Here is a 17,017-nt window from a genome sequence, read left to right as displayed (position 1 = left end):
TAATAATAATAATAATAAATAAATACTTCAGTGTTACTTTATTTGGCGGCCCGTGAGTACATGGCCTTTTAGCAAGCATGCGATGTAGAGTTCTGGGTAGAAAGTTGTCAAAGTTTGCCCGAAAAAAAAAGTCTTCCTTGTTATTTGTGCATTAGTAGAACTTTTTTCAGTTCCAATGAGTTCTTTTGAAGTTTTTGCAGAAGTTAGATTTGTTTGCTGAAATGGGGTTTTGAGTTCCCAAGTTAAACAAGACATCAATATGAAAATGTATCTTTCTTTATGTGTTTATGAAGACTATAATGAATTAATAATCAAAAGTCAAATTAGCCACTTTCAATACACCAGGTCCCAATGGATCACTGAAGTTAAACAACCTTGCGCGTGTTTGGTATCCAGATGAGTGGCCATAATTGCACCTGTACGTACCTTTGGATCTGTGTTCCATTCAAAAGTGGATTTGATAAAAATTTGGTAATTTTCTCACTATTAGGTACGTCGTCTAGATATGTAAGCTACTCAGATGACTTAGGAGACCCTGGGCAAGCTACCTTTAGTCTGGGAACCCAAAAATTACGATGTAACGACGTAAATTTTTGGTTCCCATAGGAGTTGTGCGACTGTCTGCGAGCTACAGGAAAACCTCTCGCGAGCTACCGGTAGTTCGCGATCGACAGGTTGGCAATCCCTGACTTATACCAATTCCTAATACTTCCCGTATAAATATTACCGTCACGTGATGAAAAAATCGTGTTCTTATGGGTAATAATATTTTTCACACCACAATCAGCCGAACTAACGCCTAACGCGGCGTTTTTTACGTGTTAGCACGAAAACGATATAAATGTTTACAATAAATTTTTACGAGCCTTTGTTTCTCCCGCCCCTCTTTACACGTAAAAACGGGTACAATAGAAAGTAAAAAAGTGATTTTTTTTTGCGGTGTGCGAAATACTGAAATGCAAACCTCAAAAACAGCTCTCTCTATGAATGGAAAACCTGCCATTGAGTTCGCGACGGTAAAAATAAAAAGGTAAAAACTACACGCTACTAACATGCAATATCAGGTCGCGCTTACATTTTTCTACATCATGATATCGGATATTTCGCTAGTCATTATGTCAACTACGTTAGACTAATATAAAATTGTGTCTTTCTATATTATTTTTCGGTCGTTATACCTAATTTTTCCCATCTATTTTTACGAAATGGAAAAATGGGAAAAAAGACTTTTTTCAAGTCTAGTATAAGAGTAGTGAGTAGTATGATGTGTTTACTGTTTAGTTGACTCCTTGGTGAACTGTCAAGACAATAGGGCGTTTTTGCCCCCTCAACTTACAATGACTGAAAACTGATGTAAAACTGAAAACCGTATAAATTTTTGATAAATATATATTATATTAACCTTTTTCGGCCTCTTTTCCATTTATTATCCTAATTAAGGATAGTTCTCCAAGATTCCACAATTTCTCTATGGAATCTTGGGGTGCGATTCCATAATTTCTCTATGGAATCTTGGATGTGATTCTAGAATTTCTATGCTTGGGTGCGTTTCCATAATAATTTCTCTGTGGAATCTTGGGTGCTATTCCGCATCAATACGGATGGCTTGAGCATTAACACTAAGCCATGATCGGTATAACCCGTATACCGATTCAATGTCAAACCAATCATGTAAACGAGGCTTTATTATTTGTTAACGAGCTGTGTCACTTGCTATTAATTAGCTCGGCAAAACACACTAAACACTTGTACCCAATGAGTAGGGGAAGCGTACCTACAGTGGACCCTCAGTAGAAATAGGGGACCCACAGTGGACCCTCCGTAGAAATGAAGGAATTTGTCTAAAATCAGACTCACGGGACGAGTTGAACGTCACGAGTTAGATGCAAAAGCCGGCCTGTTAATGTATTGTAAATTGTAATTTACATGGCGTAAACCTTTCCTTGTTAAAACCTTCGCTACAAAAACATAAATACTTCAACCATTCACTCATCTAAATAAACAATAAAATATGTCGTTCTCCAATTCAAAGACCATTACTGGAACTTGAATCACCGATATGACTGGGACTCGAACCACCAATCTCCAGATTCAAAGTCCATCATTCTACCACTAAGGTTACTCATCTAAATGGCACATAAGTTAAAAATGCCTTTTCGTTTACCTTGGTCTCCTTCCAGTTTATCGCACTGAACCACGGACGAATACTCGAAACTCGTCGAATTCGGATCGGAAACACATGTCCAAACAAGACAATTCATGTTGCCGCGACACTAGCGCCAGACACGTGATGTAAACAAATGACGATTCTGATGCAACACGCGGAGAAACTATGAACTACAAATGAAATAGATAGTACACGCTACAAAGATAACAACAGGATTCCGAACAGTGCCCAAGTGGAAAAAAACTTCCCTGGATTAATTCTAATCGAGAAACAGCTGATAAAACTGTTGGTTGTAACAATGCATGTAAACAAATGACGATTCTGATGCAACACGCGGAGAAACTATGAACTACAAATGAAATACATAGTACACGCTACAAAGATAATAACAACAGGATTCCGAACAGTGCCCAAATGGAAAAAACTTCCCTGGATTAATTCTAATCGAGAAACAGCTGATAAAACTGTTGGTTGTAACAATGCTATGAAGTTATTGTTAATTGTAACACGCGACAAAATAGATGGTAATATACAATGGGATAAAATACGTGGTGCACTTGGAAAAGAACTTCCAAGGACCAAAAGCCTACACGTGAAAACAGGTCATGGATAAATGAAACAGTTTTACACACGAGAAATACCAACTGGGAAACACTTTCACGAAGTAAAACACGCGAAAGATGACAGCAGAACTGAGAAAATTATGAACTATGAACCAATATAGGCACGAGCTAGACCACCATAGCAAAACGCGGGAGCTATAACTGTTATACCAGCATAGCAAAAACAAACAGGGGAATGAATATTGTTATCACCGTATGATGAGCTCGAATTCACAAGGCGTTCCATAAGCAAACGGACTGGACTGAATGATATAGGAAGAGTTAATAAGAATCGAACTCGATGAAGACTGCACTCAGAGCATAGCAAAAACAAACAGGGGAATGAATATTGTTATCACCGTATGATGAGCTCGAATTCACAAGGCGTTCCATAAGCAAACGGACTGGCCTGAATAAAATAGGAAGAGTTAATAAGAATCGAACTCGATGAAGACTGCACTCAGAAGAGTCAGAGGTAATGGCTGGATTATACGAGGTCAGGATGAAGTCCAGCTACTGGCCTCGTGAAAACACCACTGGATTCCAGTAACATTCCGAACAAAATACACTTCTACAATCCAATTGATTACATATGAGATCCAATTGATTTTGGCTAATCAACTGAACTGATATGTTACTTTCGAGTGGAACACTAGCCCAGGTTGACACCAGAAGGGATCTCTACATTTTCTACCACCGGATAAAATTCGCCCCGGGTGGGAATCGAACCCGCGGCCTAGCGCTTACAAGGCAGACGCACTACCAACTAAGCTAACTAGGCTGGCTGGGGTTTTGAGTTCCCAAGTTAAACAAGACATCAATATGAAAATGTAGATATCTTTCTTTATGTGTTTATGAAGACTATAATTAATAATCAAAAGTCAAATTAGCCACTTTCAATGCACCAGGTCCCAATGGATCACTGAAGTTAAACAACCTTGCGCGTGTTTGGTATCCAGATGAGTGGCCATAATTGCACCTGTACGTACCTTTGGATCTGTGTTCCATTCAAAAGTGGATTTGATAAAAATTTGGTAATTTTCTCACTATTGGGTACCTACGTCGTCTAGATATGTAAGCTACTCAGATGACTTAGGAGACCCTGGGCAAGCTACCTTTAGTCTGGGAACCCCAAAATTACGATGTTACGACGTAAAATTTTGGTTCCCATAGGAGTTGTGCGACTGCCTGCGAGCTACAGGAAAACCTCTCGCGAGCTACCGGTAGTTCGCGATCGACGGGTTGGCAATCCCTGACTAACTTATCCTAATTCCTAATACTTCGCGTATAAATATTACCGTCACGTGATGAAAAAACCGTGTCCTTGTGGGTAATAATATTTTTCACACCACAATCAGCCGAACTAACGCCTAACGCGGCGTTTTTTACGTGTTAGCACGAAAACGATATAAATGTTTACAATAAATTTTTACGAGCCTTTGTTTCTCCCGCCCCTCTTTACACGTAAAAACGGGTACAATAGAAAGTAAAAAAGTGATTTTTTTTTGCGGTGTGCGAAATACTGAAATGCAAACCTCAAAAACAGCTCTCTCTATGAATGGAAAACCTGCCATTGAGTTCGCGACGGTAAAAATAAAAAGGTAAAAACTACACGCTACTAACATGCAATATCAGGTCGCGCTTACATTTTTCTACATCATGATATCGGATATTTCGCTAGTCATTATGTCAACTACGTTAGACTAATATAAAATTGTGTCTTTCTATATTATTTTTCGGTCGTTATACCTAATTTTTCCCATCTATTTTTACGAAATGGAAAAATGGGAAAAAAGACTTTTTTCAAGTCTAGTATAAGAGTAGTGAGTAGTATGATGTGTTTACTGTTTAGTTGACTCCTTGGTGAACTGTCAAGACAATAGGGCGTTTTTGCCCCCTCAACTTACAATGACTGAAAACTGATGTAAAACTGAAAACCGTATAAATTTTTGATAAATATATATTATATTAACCTTTTTCGGCCTCTTTTCCATTTATTATCCTAATTAAGGATAGTTCTCCAAGATTCCACAATTTCTCTATGGAATCTTGGGGTGCGATTCCATAATTTCTCTATGGAATCTTGGATGTGATTCTAGAATTTCTATGCTTGGGTGCGTTTCCATAATAATTTCTCTGTGGAATCTTGGGTGCTATTCCGCATCAATACGGATGGCTTGAGCATTAACACTAAGCCATGATCGGTATAACCCGTATACCGATTCAATGTCAAACCAATCATGTAAACGAGGCTTTATTATTTGTTAACGAGCTGTGTCACTTGCTATTAATTAGCTCGGCAAAACACACTAAACACTTGTACCCAATGAGTAGGGGAAGCGTACCTACAGTGGACCCTCAGTAGAAATAGGGGACCCACAGTGGACCCTCCGTAGAAATGAAGGAATTTGTCTAAAATCAGACTCAAGGGACGAGTTGAACGTCACGAGTTAGATGCACAATTGTAATTTACATGGTGTAAACCTTTCCTTGTTAAAACCTTCGCTACAAAAACATGTCAGTAGAAATAGGGGACCCACAGTGGACCCTCCGTAGAAATGAAGGAATTTGTCTAAAATCAGACTCACGGGACGAGTTGAACGTCAAGAGTTAGATGCAAAACCCGGCCTGTTAATGTATTGTAAATTGTAATTTACATGTACGTAAACCTTTCCTTGTTAAAACCTTCGCTACAAAAACATATTCATAACTGTTGAGGTAAGAGAACATGCAACCTCATTCAAACAATAGGGTGGTAGGTAATTAGATAAGGTACTCCAGTCAACATAATATGCAGAGGAATAACTTTCACAAGATCACTATGGGTTCATTTGGTGCTCTTTTTGAGCTTCATTAAACTTGAACTCATCGACATAAATGACAATAAAATTACATTACTTACTTACTTGTACTTTACCATGGCGGGGGTCAAGTCAATCATATCCTAAAATCTAAAATACCTAAAATTTAATTGGACTGGTTCATACAACACATGGGGAAACCGGCTGCAAAATTTCGGAAACACTGAAAATATGGAACTTCACATAGGAAATATGGAACACAAAATAACAGTATAGGGAATCCTTGACAAATCCACATTGCCAGGATCCCACAAAACGGACAAATCTACGGTCAAAGGCAGGGTTGTTAGAAACGGGAAAACACGAGTTAGAAGCAGACACAATGATACATATATGGAATATTGACACCTATCCGGGAATTCGGGGTATATACAAGCAAACAAGAGTCCAAATACGAGTGACATATTTTGATAGACCCAGCAAACAAGGGAAAGGGTACACATTAGTGAGGTTTACCAATATTGAGCTTTGACATTTGGTCGCGTTGTTGAAAACCCAGAAGAAGTTCTACTACCAAATTTGTAACTCTTGCGGCTGTACTGCCGGAGGTACGTAACTTCTTCTGAGTTTCCAACTTTGTGTGCTCAACTTCTGGGCTTCCAACAACGAGTGTCCAAGATTGGTAAGTCAAACAAATGTCAGCTCGTCACACTGAACTCCCAGGAATACGCAAAACATAATATGACGGACACATGACACATGGTGGGTTAGTAATCACATGGGACGGGACAATATCACGCAACAAGGGGACACAGACATCACGTTTTGTAGTGACAGTAAGATACCACGCCCCAGGGGACCTCCACAAGGGGCTGGCCATTAGTGGGGTCACTCACACAAGGAAATACCTTGAGCACCTTGCAAGAGAACCGAACTCAAGTTTAGCCCGGAGGTGGTCGGGCCACTCTTTGAATTTGAGGGCGAGCCGAAACTCAGGGCGGCCTTGAGAGCCATCGGACTTGACGGGCCGACACTACCGCCCCCTAGCGAGCCGCCTAGACTGCCGCCGCCCATGCTACCACCTTGAAATGAAGAATAGAGGGTCAATATTAGGTGATTTTTTCTTTCTCTGAAACCAAAATGGTGGTTCTGGTTTACGCGGTTTCGTTGATGAACTACGTGAGATGCCTGTTTCACGGACGTCAGGTGCCATGCCTGTCTCACGGAAAGGAAAGCAAGTACTAAGAAAATTTCCACTTTGGTTAGCTTTAGGGTTGTTCTTCCTTAGCTAATAGCTACACTGACTGAAGTATAGGTACATATTTTCTTTACCCTAAAGGCCGGGCGTTATAGTGTTTCCAACTCTTGGCGTTCGCGCACTTCCCGGTACATTTGGCGGAGAAAAAAAATCATAACTGATTGAAAAAGTTTTTTTTTTTTTTTTTACTGAAAAGAACTCAACGTTTATTTGGAAGTTTTTTTTTTCATCCTGAAAAGTTTAAAAAGCAGATCAATTTTCCAGGAATTCAAGTTCTACAAAAACTTCATGGATCGTTACAGTAAGATAATTTTTTCCAAGAAATTTAGAAATTCTACAAAAGTTATCACAGATACGTTTGCCTCTCATCTCGCTGAAGTTTTAAGACTTATTGGATACTAGATGGCATGGAGATTGTAGACCTAACGGATACTGATTTACTGCATAATTGACTTGAAAGTGTAAAAAGCATAAGGCTATCTACATTACAGAAGAGAACTACATACGTTACACAGGATGTCTACAGGGGAATGAAATATAGTGTTATTCAATTAAAGTTGTAACGTGACAATTAAGTATACAGGGTGTAACAGAAAATACTCGTATGCACACGTAATGAGTGTCATGTCCAGTAGACACGTTTTTCGAGTTACAAAAGTCGTACGTTTGTTTTTCTTCTTCTTATACCTCTCCTCCTCCTTCTCTCCTCCTCCTCCTCCTCTTTCTTTTCCTTCTTCTCTTCCTTCTTCTTCTTCTTCTTCTTCTCTTCCTTCTTCTTCTCCTTCCTCTTCTCCTCCTTCTTCTTCTCCTTCTTCTTCTCCTCCTTCTTCTACTACTTCTTCTTCTCCTCTTTGTTCTGCTCCTTTTCCTTCTCTTCCTCCTCCTTGTTCTTGTTCTTCTTCTCCTCCTCCTCCTTCTTCTTCTTCTTCTTGTTCTTCCTAACAACGGGAAACATATCTATGTTCTTAAAACTAGAAGAGGAAAAAATACACGACAGTTAGTAGGTAACAAAATAAGGAAAAATGGTGTAGGTCAAGAAAACAGAACAGAGAATAGATCAGTCACGTACTTTTGTACTGTGCACTAAATTATTATCGTCATCACAAACATAGTATAAGTATCATCTGTAAGTAAAGTACCTAGTACCTAATTACCTATTCAATACTTATACTTTGTACCTATACTTATTGGGAAAAAAATGGAATGGTAGAATGGGGCAGATGAGAGGGAAGAGGGCACAAAAATAGAGTAGGAAAAAGAAGAAGAAGAACAAGAACAAGAAGTAGAAGAAGAAGAAGAAGAAGAAGAAGAAGAAGAAGAAGAAGAAGAAGAAGAAAGGAAATGGTCTAGGTCAAGAAAAGAATAGGTCACGTACTTTTTAACTGGTGCACTAAATTATCATCACGAGATGCACGCTAGTCACGTAAAAAGCATGGAGACGTGAATTGTGCTACTTACGATTCACGTAGCACATTTGAATATTATATGCTTCAATCAGACGTACCATATTACCATACCATATATCAGGTACTTTACAGTACTATCACAAGAACAATTGAGCATACCCATAATTATGTACTCGTAAATGGAGAGCATTACGCAGAAAGGAACAATCCATAAGGAGATCCCCAAATGGATGGTTTCATGGTTTCCTTTCTGCTTAATTCTGTTCAAATTAAACGTGATACATTTCTGGTGAAAATGGGCTGGACAGGAATTTTAGTTGTACCTATATATATATACTTCTCTTTCGGAAAGGGAACCGATTCCGATGGCTTCCGACCTTGGACTTCTTATCTTCTTATATTATAAGAACAAGATCCATTCACTCATTCACATTTCATATTTCACACACTGATCGCTCTATCTCCAGAACCACAACACCTAGAAAGTTGAAATTTGGTAGGAATATTCCTTTTATGGTCCAGGTGTGCAATAGGAAAGGATTTTGCGAAAATCTAAACCAATCCTGAGATATGATCAATTTTTGATCGCTAAAATCTCCACCATAAGAAATACACAGAGTGCAGAGACTGCGGGAGAGAAATGTTCCGCTCTCGACCAACATTTTGAGTTTCGTTTATGTTTTTAGTTTGATAACTATGCAGCTAGTAGGGAGCGCTCAGCACGACCGTATTTTTTTATTAATTTTTACAAGTTCGGCCATGCCTTTTCTACAAGTTTGGCCATGCCTCGGGATGAACTAGCGGGATTCCGGAGCGAAGCGACGGAATTCAGCTAGTGGTTTAATGTGTACAGACATCAGTATCACTTACTGCTGGCTATTTCTTTTTTATCCAACCCTTTCTTCATAACATCATATGTATATTAATGTATATTATTTAGTCTCTTTTCCTATTATTATTATTATTATTATTATTATTATTATTATTATTATTCCAAAAGCGAAGAGACAAGGAACCATTCCTAGAACAAACTCTATCTGTTTAGGATAAAATCCACTCAAAGAAATATTGGAAAGATAGTGTGAACAAAGCCTTGAGAAAAAAATTAACAGGGCATGCGGTGCACTATAGGGCTGCTTTGAAGGAAACATTGGCCCTATTAGAGTAGGAAAAGGCTAGGGAAAAGAAGACGATTTGTAATCTAAGTTCACTTACCTGGGAAGGACGAGTGAGTCTATCATACTTGAGTCTCGGAAGGGTATTTTTTTTAATGGTGGGATTTATAGCAAAATTCCCACAAAAATCTCGTCCTCAACACGCTCCCCTGTGCCAGATCCAAAAAATCTTTGGAACAGGCGAAAAATCAAAAACAAACAACGAGCTCAAAAATCAGCTGATTGAACCAAGGAGTTTCTAAAGTGATGGACTTGAGTCGACTCATGACAAAGTGAAGCCAAAAATGTAGAAAATGCAAAAATATTAATTTAAAATTACCTAATTTAATTCTACAATAACACAAAATTTGAAATGAAAATATGTAAATTTGTTATCTTATTTGAATATTTGAAAGGAGAAATCAAGAAGTTTTTACAAAAATATATCAAAATCGTCCGTTCGTCACCTCCGTGCGAAACGTTCCGTGCAGTGCTGCCACCAGCGGAAAAAATCGGAACTATTCGATTAAAATTGGGTGTTTTTGTTTTGATAGGATTTTTTGATTTCTCTTCTCTTTCTCTTCTAACTTTTTGTACCTACTTTGTATTTGTAGTTCACGGAAATGTGTTGAAAGTTTGAAGTTAATAAAAAAGTGTTCGTGTGTTTTTGATAAACTTTCTTCAATTCACCCACGACAAAGGTAAATTTTAAACCCTCCTTACTTAGGAACCACAACGTCATTGGTTCCCTTGAAAACCTCTCCATAGGCAATAGGCAGATACTTCCAGGTAGGTAGGTACTTCAAAAATGTTGTGCTGTAAAATTTCTTATCACTCCATGTTATTTTTTACTTTTTTTTTTATCACTATCCAATGTCATAATAGGATTAAAAGATAATACTCTCGCTGAGTAGCTTATCTGTTTGCTGAATTGACATTATTTTTGAGTTGTCCAGTGTTGTGTTCCTGTACCACAACAGGTTTTTGTGTGACAACCTGAGTTTAGAAGTGGCTAGTCATGCAAAAGGATGTTTGGAAAAAACACTTCATAGACTATAAACATAAACAGAGTGGAGGGTACTTGCTCACAAGTCACGTCAATGGAAATTGCTACAAAAGAAATGAGCAGTGATTAGTGTTATTATAGGGTTAGGTTACACACAAAAAAGCTTTCAAAATTTAGGCTGTGACCAGTGTTATTACAGGGTTAGGTTAAACACAAAAAGGAGCTTTCTTTTTCATGTTTTGGTTCTGAATAATTACCCAGAGTGGAGTAAAGAGTACCTATAGAGCATTTTGTTCTTGGTTCTATGTGGTTTGAAGTCATTACTTCCCATTATCTGCTTGATGCTCAGACTGAAACGGGTTAACCAGAACATGTACAATGAAAATGAAGTAAAATTGATCGAATCGAAACTGATTTGTATTTTATTGATTCATTACAATTTATTATTACAATAATAATTATGAGGTATTGTCTTAATTGTTAAATAGACCTTCCTCTTTTTTTATGATCGGGCTGTATCGAATTATAGATATTTATCCTTCTATTTGGATATTATCCTTCTAACCTGATGATGAATTGATGATTATATCCGTTCAATAGGCAATAACACATTTTGGTAATTTTATAAGTTTTATAAGTGTATTTTATTGATTCATTACAATTTATTATTACAATAATAATTATGAGGTATTGTCTTAATTGTTAAATAGACCTTCCTCTTTTTTTTATGATCGGGCTGTATCGAATTATAGATATTTATCCTTCTATTTGGATATTATCCTTCTAACCTCTTGACGAATCCACTCAATAGGCAATAAGGCATAAGGCAGGTAATAGCAATAGCATATTTTGGTAATTTTATGAGGAACTACCTACCTACCTCGGTGACGTATTGGTCAAGGCGCTAGCTTGGTAAGGAGGAAGGCGCGGAGTCGATCCCAACTCAGGAATTTTATCGTCAATTTTTTCGATATTTTGACGAAATGATAATGGAGTTTTAAGTAGGCTTTCACATTAGTATTATCGTCCCTAAACCGAAGAAAGGAGGAAGACAGGATAGAATCTAGAAGAAAGCCAGCTGTTCTGAGGACAAACCTTATCTGTTTAAGGTTATTATTGATATCGGGAACGGAACTCTTTATTATAATTACATGTGTGTACACAAAATACACAGCTTTACGAGAAAAGGGCGAAATTATTCCCTAAGACAATCTCTACCAGTCAACCCTGATAAAACACGCGCAGAACGGGAATCGAACCCGGGACCTTCTGCAAGACGAACCAGTGACATAATAACACAAAGAAACTGCATTTACATTTTTTTTTTTTTTTTTAAATATTATTAGTTTATTAATATTGAGAATTTTTTATTGTTTATATTTACATGTATGCAAAATACACAGTATTACAAGTAAAGGACGAAATTATTGCCCAAGGGAATCTGATAAAATCCGCGCCGGGCGGGAATCGAACCCTGGACCTTCTGCAAGACGAAACCTATTTGAATCGTTTGCATATTTGCATTTTGCCTGCATCTGATGAACCCTATTGTTGCAGGCCATAGCGCTCAAACTGGTTCTGAAAGAAAGTGTGTAGGTATATCTCACAACCTATCTCCTTCTCTTCTTCAAACAAAAACCTAACAGTTCCTCTTTCTTTGGACTAGAAAATAGTTTGGTCTAAAACCGTGTGTAGAAATGTAGTGAGGCTAGTGACAGTGCGATTTTTTTTTTCTAGCTGTTTTAATTTTTTACAATGACATGTTAACATTATGATGGAAGACTCTGTAACTTTGTTACTTAATTTCGATTTAAAATTAGAAATGAAGGGACAGTAACTGGTACAGTGACATGTGTTAAATAAACTTAACTTGAAATGAATGGGTTTAAATAGAGATGTGTTGTGTCACAGACTCTGTTTGTTTTAGGTTTATGAAGGAAATTTTAAGAAAATGACCCAGGGTTGAATGGTCGAGATTGCCCGAGGCAATAATTTCGGTCTTTGTTTGTAATATCTTGTATTTGTGTACATTGAATTATTTAACCAATAAAGGGTCTAAAGTAGTCTAAGTAAGTACTGAAATAAAATAAATAACTAATGACCAATTCTTTTACATTTGTAAACTTCAACAACAACAACAACAACAACAACAACAACAACAACAACAACAAATTTCGGTCTTTGTTTGTAATATCTTGTATTTGTGTACATTGAATTATTTAACCAATAAAGGGTCTAAAGTAGTCTAAGTAAGTACTGGAATAAAATAAATAACTAATGACTAATTCTTTTACATTTGTAAACTTCAACAACAACAAAAAGAACAACAAGAAGAACTTTTGCATAAATAAAACACCTCCTTCGTGGTGCTCTTTTGAGGCAATGCTCCCATAATGAACGCATTTTAAAACAGTCACACATGACCCAGATCAGACTTGACTTTCGGCAAAAACAAAACCTTGTTATGACTGGCGTGGTAATTTTTTTCTACTCCATTCCATTTTATTTTTGTATGTTTTTTTTTTTTACTGATGTTTTGAATTTACTGATATACTTAGATAGGTATTAATAAGACAAGTGGTAATTATTTGCTGAGTTTGCTGGATGGTGTGTAAAATTACTGGGATTGGAGTGGCTTCTTCTTAATGTCCAACAAATAGATAAAAATCTTTTGTTATGACCGGCTAGGGTATTTTTTTTCTACTCCATTCTATTCTCTTCTATTCTATTTTTGTATCATTTTTTACTGATGTTTTGAATTTTACTAATGTTGACATCTGGGAGTTGACCGTTGACATCCTTGGCTGTTAGGTTTGCAGGAGTTTGAGAACGATTTGCTTTGGTTTTCCTGTATTCTCTGTATTTCTGAATCCATATGTTTCTAAGATATCGAGATCTCAAGTGTGCTATGATGGGTCTTTTTCCTCTTTCCGCCTGGTTTCTTGAGTCCACACGGTGAGCCACTTGAATGTCTCCTGGCTCAATGTTCGACACACCGATAGTTCTTCCTATTTCCTCTATCACCTTGACTACGTCCTCACTCTTTCCGCCTGGTTTCTTGAGTCCACACGGTGAGCCACTTGAATGTCTCCTGGCTCAATGTTCGACACACCGATAGTTCTTCCTATCTCCTCTATCACCTTGACTACGTCCTCGTTTTTAGTTTCCGGCATACCACGGACCTCTATATTACATATTCTGGATCTGTTTTCCAGGAGTTCCAGCCTTTCTTCTAGGTTTTGTATCTTCTCGTCTCGTTGCTCTATTTTTCTCTCCAACTCCATAATCTTCTCTTGCAACACGTGAATCAACTCCTCCTTGTTATTACTCATGGACTGAATCATTTCCTTGAACCTCTCTTCAAAATAAGCTTTATTCATTAATCCCGTTGCTTCAATCTGTTGGGTGCTAGCCATTTGAATGGTGGCTGGATGGATCCCAGATGCAAGGTCGGAACCAGGTTGTTGCTTTGGAGGAGATGTCTTGAACTTGCAGTCAAAGCATTTATAGTGAGCTTTGTTAACTTCTTTCATGTTGCGGAAGTTTCGTTCCGTTTGACCACCACAGGCAAAATGAAAATTTGCCTTGCAGAAGCAACACGTTAGTAAATCTTCGGAGAAGATGTTAGTGTTGCATTTAGAGCAAATCATGATGAAATTTTAATCGCGGCTGAGTTAAAGAAAAAAATATGGAGTAAGCGTTGTGCACCTTGTCAGCAACAGCCTCCGGTAAGATTTTATGTACTAGAGAAGAGACGATGAGCACTGAGTAATTTATTTTAAAAATTAATTAAAAATATTAATGATATAGCAAAATATTCAGTGTTAAAAGAAGAAAAAATCTTTTAAAAAACTTTACAAAGAAAGAAAAACTTCTAGTTTTTGGTTTACTAAATTTAGAATGGGGACACTAGTTATCACAGATATATGCGTTTGCCTCTCATCTCGGTAGACTTGTAGACCTATTGGATTCTGGATGGCATGGACTTCGTAAAAAGCATTAGGCTACCTATGTACATTACAGAACAGTACTAAGTTACACAGGATGTCTACAGGGGTAATGAAATACAGTGTTATTCAATATTAAAATTGCAACGTGACAATTATACAGGGTGTAACAGAAAATACTCGTATGTACACGTAATGAGTGTCATGTCCAGTGGACACGTTATTCGAGTTACAAAAGTCGTACGAGTATGTTTGTTTGTTATCTTCTTCTGTTTCTTTCTTCTTTAGTTCATCTTCTTCTTCTCCTTCTTCTTCTTCTTCTTCTTCTTCTTCTTTCATTTCATATGAATCGCGAGCTCAAACACCGCATGTCGAATGTAAAATTTATTTCAACTAAAAAAACAAATAAAATATGTAAAAAAAAAAACACATTGGAAATAGAAAATGAAGACATGAAAGAGCAAAGAGCACATGGAGGAAGAAGTGGTGGAGGGATGACGAAATGCAAGAAGAGATGCAATAAAAAAAAGAGAAACATAGAAAAAGACAAAAGCGTGATAAAGAGCATGCTCAAGTTGAATAAATAATAAAAAGACAAGAAGACAGCGAAAGTAAAATACATTTTTTATACAGAATACAGATGTAAAAAGTAACAAAATAAGGAAAAATGGTGTAGGTCAAGAAAACAGAACAGAGAATAGATCAGTCACGTACTTTTGTACTGTGCACTAAATTATCGTCATCACAAACATAATAAGTATCATCTGTAAGTAAAGTACCTAGTACCTATTTAATACTTATACTTTGTACCTATACTTATTGGGGAAAACAATGGAATGGTAGAATGGGGCAGATGAGAGGGAAGAGGGCACAAAAATAGAGTAGGAAAAAGAAGAAGAACAAGAAGTAGAAGAAGAAGAAGAAGAAGAAGAAGAAGAAGAAGAAGAAGAAGAAAAAAAGGAAATGGTCTAGGTCAAGAAAAGAATAGGTCACGTACTGTTTAACTGGTGCACTAAATTATCGTCACAGCATGGAGATTGTAGACCTAACGGATACTGATTTACTGCATAATTGACTTGAAAGTGTAAAAAGCATAAGGCTATCTACATTACAGAATAGAACTACGTTACACAGGATGTCTACAGGGGTAATGAAATATAGTGTTATTCAATTAAAGTTGTAACGTGACAATTATACAGGGTGTAACAGAAAATACTCGTATGCACACGTAATGAGTGTCATGTCCAGTAGACACGTTTTTTCGAGTTACAAAAGTCGTACGAGTATGTTTGTTTGTTATCTTCTTCTGTTTCTTTCTTCTTCTTCTTCTTCTTCTTCTTCTTCTCCTCCTCCTCCTCCTCCTCCTCCTTCTTCTTATCTTCTTCTTACAACCGGGAAACATATCTGTGTTCTTAAAACTAGAAGAAGAAAAAATACAAGACAGTAGGTAACAAAATAAGGAAAAATGGTGTAGGTCAGGAAACGGACAGAGAATAGATCAGTCACGTACTTTTGTACTGTGCACTAAATTATCGTCATCACAAACATAGTATAAGTATAAGTATCATCTGTAAGCAAAGTAGGTTGTACCTACCTAATACCTATACTTTGTATCTATACTTATTGGAAAAAAAAATGGAATGGGAGAATGGGGACGAATGAGAGGGAAGAGGGCACAAAAATAGAGTAGTAGGAGGAGGAAGAAGAAGAAGGAAAAGAAGAAGAAGACTTCATATGTATATTAATGTATATTATTTAGTCTCTTTTCCTTCTACAGTTTCTTTCTTTTTCTCGTAGAAGGGAACAACTCCATGTTCCACAGAAAAAAAAGCTAGCAAAACTTTCTTAAAACGTTTCTGATGCAAATTCTAAACGAAAACTTCAAGCCTAAAAAGTTTAGTAGAAGCCATTTTCCTTTTCCTTTTTTTACTGTTAAAAAATAGCAACATAAAATTAGCATTATGCCATTTAACCTCCTTCATTCTCTTTCTTCTCCTTTTCTCTTTCTCCATATTTCAGCTCATCATCTTCCTCTTCCTCATCTCTCGTCTCTTCCCCTCTATTCCAGGGGTTTCCAACTTCCATGTGTATAGTGTATACGGGCCACATGCTAGATTGGGAGGTACTTCGCGGGCCACACATATTATGTACATAGGGGAGCATTGTAGGGCCCCCCCCCCCCACAATTATTCAGAAATCCAGTCCGATCGAATCTTGAGCGCCGCAGGCGAAATTTTTCAAAACGTATTCTCCTTTTTTTTATTTAGGTAAGTTTGTACAAATCCCAGAGAGCTTCGCGGGCCACAAAAATGGTCTGGCGGGCCACATGTGGCCTGCGGGCCGCTAGTTGGAAACCCCTGCTCTATGCAATTTGAGAGAGAGAGAGAGGTCAGCTAAATCCCCTTTAGGGCTGAGCTATTAATTTCCAACAAAAATTACAACTTTGGGTCGGGGTTGTTGTTTTTTGTGTCACTAGGAAGCTATTTGCTATGAAAACTAGCTCATTTTTTCCCTTTGTTATTTTTTGTTATTACTTTTTTTGACATTTGGACACTACTATACATATTAATTATTATTGAAATTTGTTCCAAATTCTCTTTAATAATGGTTATTTTATATTTTCACCAATTCACGATTTTAATTTGCACATCTCGAGTGATAGGTAATTTGAATGGG

General features: G+C 37.2%; 2 protein-coding genes across 2 annotated transcripts in view; both read right to left on the bottom strand.

Moving 5' to 3' along the window:
- The window catches only part of LOC113471771 (calcium/calmodulin-dependent protein kinase type II subunit delta-like), a gene marked incomplete at its 3' end in the record, with an annotated part of 14,298 nt that extends 7,324 nt beyond the window's left edge, over window positions 1-6,974 (bottom strand). Inside the window, exon 1 of the mRNA XM_026831176.1 lies at window positions 6,479-6,974. Within this exon, the coding sequence (XP_026686977.1) occupies window positions 6,479-6,644 (166 nt within the window). The remainder of the gene's footprint in view (window positions 1-6,478) is intronic.
- Window positions 6,975-13,130: 6,156 nt separating this feature from the next.
- Window positions 13,131-14,221, bottom strand: LOC103519851. Its single transcript, XM_026831177.1, has 2 exons — window positions 13,445-14,221; window positions 13,131-13,328 (listed from the first exon to the last, which is right to left on the bottom strand). The coding sequence occupies exons 1-2, from the start codon at window positions 14,042-14,044 to the stop codon at window positions 13,131-13,133; spliced, it is 798 nt and encodes a 265-aa protein (XP_026686978.1). The 5' UTR covers window positions 14,045-14,221.
- Between the last annotated feature and the right edge of the window lie 2,796 nt (window positions 14,222-17,017).

This window comes from Diaphorina citri, unplaced genomic scaffold (assembly GCF_000475195.1).
Source record: "Diaphorina citri unplaced genomic scaffold, Diaci psyllid genome assembly version 1.1 scaffold2986, whole genome shotgun sequence".
NCBI lineage: Eukaryota > Metazoa > Arthropoda > Insecta > Hemiptera > Psyllidae > Diaphorina > Diaphorina citri.
Note: the sequence above shows the minus strand (reverse complement) of the source record. Positions and strands in the feature narration are given on the sequence as shown.

Bases quoted from the DNA above. Each gene is read 5' to 3' on its own strand.
- LOC103519851 (XM_026831177.1), bottom strand. From the start codon at position 14,044: ATGATTTGCTCTAAATGCAACACTAACATCTTCTCCGAAGATTTACTA. The intron at 13,329-13,444 runs GCGGAAAGAGTG...TCAAGAAACCAG, and splicing joins GTGTGGACTCAAGAAACCAG to GCGGAAAGAGGAAAAAGACC.